Source organism: Nicotiana sylvestris, chromosome 6, assembly GCF_000393655.2.
Source record: "Nicotiana sylvestris chromosome 6, ASM39365v2, whole genome shotgun sequence".
In the NCBI taxonomy this organism is placed as follows: Eukaryota; Viridiplantae; Streptophyta; class Magnoliopsida; order Solanales; family Solanaceae; genus Nicotiana; species Nicotiana sylvestris.
The window spans coordinates 169,515,239-169,524,997 of NC_091062.1; the positions used below are offsets into that span (position 1 = coordinate 169,515,239).

Consider the following 9,759-nt stretch of genomic DNA (forward strand, 5'->3'; position numbering starts at 1 on the left):
AGTACGCAGACGGGCATGGCTATTCACCAACCTAATAGCAACTATCAGCAATTAATTGATTTTTTACAAAGTAAGCAGTTCAACTCCATATAACCATGGCAAATGGTATTATTTTCATGCAGTCCTTATGGTTAATATACTGAAATGGCCTAGAATGTTCAAATCTTACATGTCTACCCTTATTTCAAAATTAACTACAAGCCGTATCATTAACAATTCGAGAATCAGATTTTTACTACTAACTATCACAAACCTCTCATGCTAAATTATCATAGGCCAAATATCAGATTTAACTACAACACGAATTAAGGAGTAAACCAGATTAAAGCTGGTGTTTCAATTCTTCACACAAATCAAATGAGTTAAGAATCCTACCCGACCTCAAACAGTCCCATTATACAAATGGTATGAAATTCGAATAAACATAATTGCACTACACTTTTAAACTAAAACCAAACATGAGAAGTCAGAAATCATCTCAAGTAACATTTCATTTTGTGTCCACAAGCTTGAAGGTTACAGGATATGTACCTTTATGCTAACGATCCGACGTCGAACAATGTTGAACTTCCGATGAAACACAACTTCGTCCGCAACACTGTTTCGACGCTTGACTAACAGACACGGACTTGAACGGAACCTCGACGTATGACTGAGCATATTGGTTCATGGTTTGTTTTGGGCGTTAAAGGGGTCGTTTGGGGAAGATGAAGATGGGGGCTGGTATGCTGGTGGTCAGCTGGACGACGATGGTTGTTGCTGGACATGAGGGACCTAGGGTGGTGACAACTGTGTGTGTGCGTGTTGAGTAGCTGGTCGTGAGGAGGATCTGGGCTGTTGTTCGACGCGAGGCCTGGTGTCTACGTCGTTCATGGCTAGAGGTCGAAGATGATAAAGGAGATGAAGGTGGCTGTTTGAAGGAGCGGCTGGTCGTCATGGGGACGGAGAAGATGCAGAAGGGAATCCATGGGAGGGTTTGTTTGGAGCTGGAGTTGGAGGAAGTCATCACCGGCAAGATGAAGAAGAAGAAAGTGGTCAATGGCGGCGATGGTTGGTATCTGGTCGCTGCTGCCTTTCGTTGAAGAAGATGGGTTTCATTGGTTTATTGTTGAAGAAGAAGCAGAACGGATCCTTAAGGGTCTTAGGTTTAGGTTGCTTTTTCCATGAAGGAGATGAAACCCAAGGTTTTTGGACTCTCAAGTAGATGAATGAAAATCTGATGGGATCGTCCTTTTTTTCAAAAACGGCGGATTGGATTTTTAGGCATCTAGGTCTTGTGCTAGCTCTAGGTTTTGGGTTCTCTTTTGGAAAAATGAAAAATGGAAAATGGAAAAAGGGGGGGGGGTGTTTGTTTGGGGTTATGGGACGGACCGGGTCTGGTCGACCCGGTTGGGGTTATTTGGTTTAGGCCCGGTTGATTTAATTTAAAAGGTGGCCCAGTCCGATTTTCTTCTTATTTCCATTGCTTCTTTTTTCTTCTTTTATTTTTCTTAAAATAAAACTAAAATTCTAAAATTCCTAAATTAGCCTATAAAACTAAATTAACTTATAAAAATGCCAAATAACTCTTAATAATAATTAACACACAATTAAATAGCAATTACGATAAAATCACACAATTTGGACATTAAATGCTAAAAATGCAACGTACATTATTTTTGTGATTTTTTGTTTTTTTGTAAAACAAACTTAATTTCTCCTAATTGTAGAATTAAATCCTAAATGCAAATGCGACATATTTTGTATTTTTTATTAATTTAATAAATAAACATGCACAGACAAATACCAATAATTATCCAAAAATGCCACAAAAATTCTTAAAATTGCACACAAAGGAAAATTGTTTTATTTTGAATTTTTGGGAGTATTTCTCACATAGGGCAAAAATCACGTGCTCACAATAATAAAAAGAATCTACAAAGAAGAACTATTAAGCTTAAAATAATTGATGAAATTCTAACCAATATGATCGTTTAAATTAAGCAGTCAATCACTCGAAACAGACACTTAATTTTAACAAACACGACATAGCTAAAATAAACAATTTAGACAATCTTTGATCACCGAAGTTTAGAAAATCCAACTAACACAATAGAATCTTCAAGCAAGAAGAGCAAAAGGCATAACTAAACTGGACAAATGGATCGAATCAAACAAACTAGCTAAAACCATATGCAGGGAAAAACACATAAAAAGAAAAGAGATGAAGTCGACATTTAGATAAAGTAAAGAAAGCTAAAAATGGCAAAGAAAATACCTAAAAATTGATGAAGAACTTCAAAATGGCTCTAATCTTGAAAGTGAACCAAAATTAACATTTATCAGTCGTTCTTACTAAGAACGATTTGACTAACATGCATTTTGGATAATCTCGGGCCAAAGAAACAAATCGACTGGGCTTCTGACCCATTTTGTAGATTTGGGATTTAGGGCTTTTGACAAGGGTGTTCGGGTAACCATTGAGGGAATCGTGAAGAGAGGAAATCAAAGGGTGGTGAGGTTTGATTTTGGGGGAAAATGGGGTGATTAGGGTTTTTAACCGGAACTTTGATCCAAGATTCGACACACTCGACCATGACTTGAGGGGAAGCAGTTAGGGATTCATAGAGAGGGAATGAAAAGGAGTTTAGGGTGTAATTTCGGAGCGGTTTGGAGTGGTTCAAGTCTTGGACCGAATTTTGATTTAAGATTCAAGCGAATCAAGATTGATTTGAGGGAAATGAAATGAAAATATAGAATGGGGAGATGTGGGGGAGTTTTTGGTATCATTTTGGGACTGATTTGACCACCGGAACTGCCTGAGGTGATTTCAAGTGGGCGGTTAGCGGTGGAGGCGTTGAGGATTTCATGGGCGGCTAGGGTTTCGTCTTCAGAGAGAAATAAGAGTGAGAGAGTTGGTTTGGGGAGGTAGGCTCTTGTTCGGACAGTTTTAAGGTAAAGGGTACGATGATGGAAAATCCAACGGCTGTGATGAGGCGTGACCAAAACGTTGTCGTTTGAGAGTTTACGGGGTGGACCGGACATGGGCGTGATTTGGGCCTGGATTTGGAGACGGGTGAGGGTGCATAATTGACTTGGGCTGGGGAATTTCAAAGGTTTGGCCGCAAATCTGATCCCTTTCAATTCCTTTTCCTTTTTTCTTTTATTTCAAAACTCTTTTCTTTTCTCAAAAAATAAAAATAAAAATCTAAACCGAATTATACTACCAAATTAAGTTAACTAACTCTAAGTAATAATTACCACACCAAATTAAAAGAAAAACTACAAAATTTGAAACTCAAAATTAAAAATGCAAAAAATGAGAATTTTTTGTGATTGTTTCCTTTTTTATAAAACAAACTATTACTAATTAATCTAAAATGTAAAGTTAAATCCTAAAATGCAAATGGAACTTGTATTAAAAATAAAATTAAACATGCACACAAAATGCAAACAATCAAGAATATTCTAAAATAACAAATAATTAAAAGGAAAAAAATCTAATTTTTGGAATTATGTAGGAGTACTTCATGTGAGGCAAAAATCATGTGCTCACAGCTGCCCCTCTTTCCTCGAAGACACGAAGGATTTTCGGGCAAAGATAAAATGAGCAATTATGAGGGATTTTTGCCTGTTTGAAACTCCATGAGAAGCATTTTGAAAAGAGTCTGATCGAACCTTGCTTCAAAGGTTGTCAACATATCCCTGGCTATAAAGGAATCAGGTCAGTGTAGTTCTGGAAGTTTTGGTTGTTGGGACTACCAAAAAGTTGTGATTTCCCTGTTGCTGCTGTTGCTACTGCTTGCTGAACTCCTTATTACACCAAAATGGAATAAATAAAAATAAAACTCTAAGCTAGCTAATCCTAGCTACTACAAGATTCCTATCTAGAAATTTCTTGAAACTTGATCTTGAGTCTCAGCTGGTTCTTGCTTTGGACTACGATCTGAATCTTGATGCTCATCAGCTATAGGTGTTGGTTCTTTCTTTAGCTTTGGATCAAGGCGGGACATGCGAAGCTTGTGACTTCAATCATATCTTGAGCAGTCTGCATCCTTCTCCACTTCAGCACTTTGAGTTCAGTTCTTTTTGTTCTTTTTCTTCTTTTCTTTATCTTGGATTGAGACTCATCCTTTTGGTCATCTCGAATCTTGTGCCTCGAGGTCAATCCTGCTCAGACACCAAAACAAATAAACGGACGAAATTTTTTGCCCCAGTTTTCACTAGGAAAATTTCGTGAGTTATTTATAACAAAAGTTTGAACTGCTTTTTTTAAAGCGGTAAAATAAGGATTGTGTCTATTTAGGAGGAAGTAATTTGGGAATGGAGACCTATATTTAAAATATCAACTCAAGGATTGGAGCCCTAATGTTGGCAAGAAAGACGACTAGGGAATGAAGGCCTTATGTCTAAAAATCTCAACTCAGGGATTGGAGCCCTAATGTTGGTAAAACAAAAAGGCAACTAGGGGATGGAGACCCTATGTCTAAAAATCTCAACTCACACATTGGAGCCCTAATGTTGGCAAAAAGGCAACTAGGGAATGGAGGCCCTATGTCTAAAATCTCAACTCAGAGATTGGAGCCCTAATGTTGGTAAAAAGGCGACTAGGGAATGGAGGCCCTATGTCTAAACCTCAACTCAGGGATTGAAGCTCTAATATTGGCAAAATGTGACTAGGGAATGAAGGCCCTATGTCTAAAATCTCAACTTAGGGATTAGAGCCCTAATGTTGGCAAAAGGCGACTAGGGAATGGAGGCCCTATGTCTAAAAATCTCAACTCAGGGATTGGAGCCTTAATGTTGGCAAAAAGCTACTAGGGAATGGAAGCCCTATGTCTAAAAATTTCAACATAGGGATTGGAGCCCTAATGTTGGCAAAAGTCAACTAGGGAATGGAGGCCCTATGTCTAAAAATCTCAACTTAGGGATTGTAGCCCTAATGTTTGCAAAAGGCGACTAGGGAATGGAGGCCCTATATCTAAAAATCTCAACTAAGGGATTGGAGACCTAATATTGGCAAAAGGCGTAAAAGATTGACGTTAGGGATTCTAAACTACCATTTTTGTTTGGATTTTCTTCTTTTTCTTCCCTTTTTTTTCATTTTTCATTTCATTTTTTAATAAATTGCAGGAAAGAACTTGGATGAAACTTCCCTTTTTGGATTGATTATTTGCTGCAAAGCTGTTTCTAGCTCTTGCGCATCTTTTCCTTTTCGGTTGCACCTGCTTTTTGCACGGTTTCTTTGGATTTCACCTGTTTCAATTTTTCAAACAAAGAACAATTGTTAGTTTGAAATGGTGGTCGGTTTTGTGGCCTTGATTGCGTTGATCATTTGATCTCGGCCCACTCTTCTGGTGAGAAACTCTGTCGCTTGCTGGTTTTCTGAAGATTGATCTCTCTCCTAAAATCGAGGAACGCAACTTTTCTAATTTTCTCGGGACGGTTCAATTGTACGGGGTTTTGGACCTTTCACTTTATTCTGACTCTAGGGGCTTTTGACTTTGGATTTCTTTTTATTTTCAATAACTTTGATTTCAGAGCATCGACCATCATGGCTAGTCGGGATCGACTTGATGCATCCGCTGAGGCTAGGTACTTTCTTTGGATTTGGCTTTTATTAAGCAGAACCCTGTAAGACCAATCTTGCCAACTTTTCTTTGTATTAGTCTCAGAAAACAGAGTTAGATCGAAAGTGATTCAAGGGAAAGTAGACAAAGGACAAGAAAATGAATTTAAGGAGAAGTGTCCCTTTCGGGGAGGAAGGAAGAACTTATCTGGGGTGCATGCAGACTTCAATAGACATGACATGCTTCTTAGACTTGATACCCGATCTGCAAAATTATCCAACTTCTCATAAACCCATAGCGACCCATGTTTAAAAACCGAGAAACCTATGTCAGGACTCTTTCAATACCAATGGTGATGAGGTGTTCCTTCTTTTCGATCAATGGCGCCCTTTGCGGGTTTTCGCCAATTGACCTCTCTTATTTCTCTTCTCACCATCGCCCTATAGTGCTCTTTACGAGTTTTCACTAACAAGACTCTCTAATTTTCAATTTCTCTGCTCATCATCGCCTTACGGTGCCCGTAGGTTTTCACCAATAAGACTCTCTCATTTTATTTCTCTCATCTTGAACAAGGTTTGGGTAAAAGAATTCGGATTGAATTACAACTTTGAAACCGTTCAGATGGAATTTTTGCCGAACCATTATAACATCTGCCCCAGTTTCACTTTTGGGGAATTTGTATTTTTATTTTGGTGTGACTGAACCCCAGAGAGAGGCTGCCTGCGTATCCTTTCAGAATCAAGTCGAACGTAGTTCAGGGAAAAACATTTTGTTTTTATTTTTATTTTTCATCAATTCATTTTTTCCATTTTTTTTACAAACATCATCGAGTTCCAAAGAGGGTAATGAAATAAATATAACCGGCTCGAAGGGTTAGCAAAGGATTGGAGTGTTTGGGGTAGCGAGAATGAAAGCCTTCGTCATCTCAATGGAATAATACCATCGCTGCAGAAAGACTAAATATAGTACCTTTTGACCGCGTCTATGTTCACATCTACTTCAGGATCATTTCCTTCAATATCTCCCAGGTACAATGCCCCTCTTGGCAATATCTTTCTGATGATGTATGGGCCTTTCTAGTTAGGAGCAAATTTTCCTTTTGCTTCCTAATGATAGGGAAGAACATGCCTTAAAATGAGTTTCCCCAATTCCAAATTTCTAGGCCGCATTTTCTTGTTGTAGGCACGTGCCATTCTTTGTTAGTAGAACTGCCCGTGGCAGACCGCAGCCATTCGTTTTTCATTGATCAGGGTTAACTGTTCTAGGCAGGTTTTGACCCACTCACTGTCTTCAATTTCAACTTCAACAATGATCCGGAGAGAAGTGATTTCAACTTCCGCGGGTATTACGGCTTCAGTTCCATAAACCAAAAGGTACAGGGTTACTCCGACCTATATGTGCACTGTAGTGCGATACCCCAACAATGCAAAAGGCAACTTTTCATGCCACTTCCTGGAACTTTGACTCATCTTTCTCAAAATCTTTTTGATGTTCTTGTTTACTGCTTCGACGACACCATTGGCTTTAGGACGATAGGGAGTAGAGTTCCGATGCGTTATCTTGAATTGTTCACATTTCTCCCCCATCAAATGACTATTCAAATTTGCAGCATTATCCGCAATGATAGTTGCATGAATAACAAAACGGCAAATGAGGTTGGAATGTACGAAGTCTACTACAACTTTCTTGGTGACAAATTTGAGAGTAATTGCTTCAACCCACTTTGTGAAGTAGTCAATAGCGACCAATATGAATCTATGTCCATTTGAAGCTTTCAGCTCAATCGACCCAATGATGTTCATGCCCCAGGCAACAAATGGCCAAGGTGCTGACATTGGATGCAGTTCTGTAGGTGGCGCATGAATCAAATCACCATGCACCTAGCATTGATGACGTTTCCGGACGAAACTGAAGTAGTCCTTTCCCATAGTCATCCAGTAATAACCCGCTCGAAGGATTTTCTTTGCCAAAACATACCTATTCATGTGGGGTCTGCACATTCCTGCGTGAACTTCATACATGATTCTTTCGGCCTCTTCGGCGTCAACGCATCTTAACAAGTTGAGGTCCGGAGTTCTTTTGTACAGAACATCACCGCTCAAGAAGAAATCACTTGCGTGTCGCCTGAGGGTTCTCTTTTGGTCACCGCTGGCCTACTCAGGGTATTCTTTAGTTTTTAGAAACCTTTTGATGTCATCATACCATGGCTGAATATTTGGTTCTGCCTTACCCGTATTACAGTAACCATGCCTTTCCCGGATTTGGATTTCCAAGGGATCAATACGGGCATTGCTCGGGTATGGTAGCATCGAGGCTAAAGTAGCAAGTGCATCAGCTAGCTCATTGTGACAACGAGGGATGTACCTGAACTCTACTGACTTAAACCACCTGCTAAGATCCTCCACATGTTGCCTACAAGGAATTAGCTTGACATCTCGGGTCTCCCATTCTCTCTGAGCTCGTCGGATAATCAGATCTGAATCTCCCATGATTAATAATTCTTCGACATCTTGGTCGATTTCCATGTTCATACCCATAATGCAGGCTTCATACTCGACAATGTTATTTGTGCAGAAAAACTAAAGTCGGGTTGTGGTTTGATAATGCTGACCAGTGGGTGAGATCAAGATTGCCCCAATTCCAATACCTTTTGCGTTCACCGCTCCATCAAAGAACATTTTCTAAGAATTGGTGTCCTTGGATATTGCCTCAACTGAATTTACCTCTTCATCTGGGAAGTAGGTGATCAAAGGTTCGTATTCATTATCAACTAGGTTTTCAGCCAAGTGATCTTCTAATTCCTGGGCTTTCATTGTCGTTCGAGTGACGTAGACTATGTCAAATTCAGTGAGCAGGATCTGCCACTTTGTTAACCTCCCAGTGGGCATTGGTTTCTGGAATATGTACTTTAAAGGGTCCAACCTGGTAATGAGGTAGGTGGTGTAGGCCAACAAGTAATGCCTCAGCTTCTGAGCAACCCAAGTTAAAGCGCAACAAGTTCTTTCCAACAAGGAATATTTGGCCTCAAAGCTTGTGAATTTTTTGCTTAAATAGTAGATTGCTTGTTCTTTCCTCCCGTTCATGTCATGTTGTCCGAGGACACATCCAAAAGAATTCTCCAAGACTGTCAGATACAAGAAGAAAGACATTCCGGGTTCAGGCAGGACCAAGACTGGCGGGTTCGACAAGTATTCTTTGATTTTGTCAAAAGCTTCTTGCCACTCGCCAGTCCATTTAATTGCTGCATTTTTTTTAACAGCTTGAAAATAGGTTCACATGTAGACGTCAACTAGACAATGAATCGGCTGAGGTAGTTCAATCTTCCAAGCAAACTCATAACATCTTTTTTGGTTCTTGGAGAAGGCAGATCTCGAATAGACTTTATCTTTGTTCGGTCTAACTCGATGCCCCTCCGACTGACTATGAATCCTAAAAGTTTGCCAGATGGAACCCCAAATGCACATTTGGCTGAATTTAGCTTCAGATTATATTTACGCGGCCGCTCAAAGAATTTTCTCAAATCCAGAACATGGTCATCCTGGGTCTTGGGCTTGATGATCACGTCGTTCACATACACCTATATCTCTTAGTGCATCATATCATGAAAAATGGTGGTCATGGCTCTCATGTAGGTTGCCCCGACATTCTTCAGACCAAAAGGCATGACCCTGTAGCAATAGGTTCCCCAAGGTGTTGTAAACGTTGTCTTCTCCGAATCTTCCTCGTCCATTAAGACCTGATGATACCCAGCATAACAATCCACAAAAGACTGTATCTCATGTTTGTCACAGTTGTCAACGAGGATGTGGATGTTTGGCAAAAGGAAGTTGTCCTTAGGACTCACTTTGTTTAGATCTCTATAATCCACACACACTCGGGGTTTCTCATCTTTCTTTGGCACTAGAACTACGTTGGCTAAACAAGTGGTGTATCAAACCACTCGGATCACCCCCTCTTTCAACTGTTTTGTGACCTCTTCTTTAATCTTGTCACTGATATCAGTTTTAAACTTTCTTTGCTTTTGTTGAACAGGGGATAATCAAGGTAAGTTGGCAACTTATGAACCACCAAATCAACACTCAGTCCTGGCATGTCATCATATGACCAAGCAAACACATCTTTGAACTCAATCAAAAGTTGGACTAAAGAATCCCTAGTTCTTTTATCTGTGTGAATGCTTATCATGGTCTCTTGGACCTCTTCTGAATTA

General features: G+C 39.7%; 1 protein-coding gene across 1 annotated transcript; it reads right to left on the minus strand.

Moving 5' to 3' along the window:
- Positions 1-7,702: 7,702 nt before the first annotated feature.
- LOC138871660 (uncharacterized) lies at positions 7,703-8,038 on the minus strand. The gene has a single exon (XM_070149555.1). The coding sequence runs from the start codon at positions 8,036-8,038 to the stop codon at positions 7,703-7,705; it is 336 nt and encodes a 111-aa protein (XP_070005656.1).
- Between the last annotated feature and the right edge of the window lie 1,721 nt (positions 8,039-9,759).

Bases quoted from the DNA above. Each gene is read 5' to 3' on its own strand.
- LOC138871660 (XM_070149555.1), bottom strand. From the start codon at position 8,038: ATGGGAGATTCAGATCTGATTATCCGACGAGCTCAGAGAGAATGGGAG.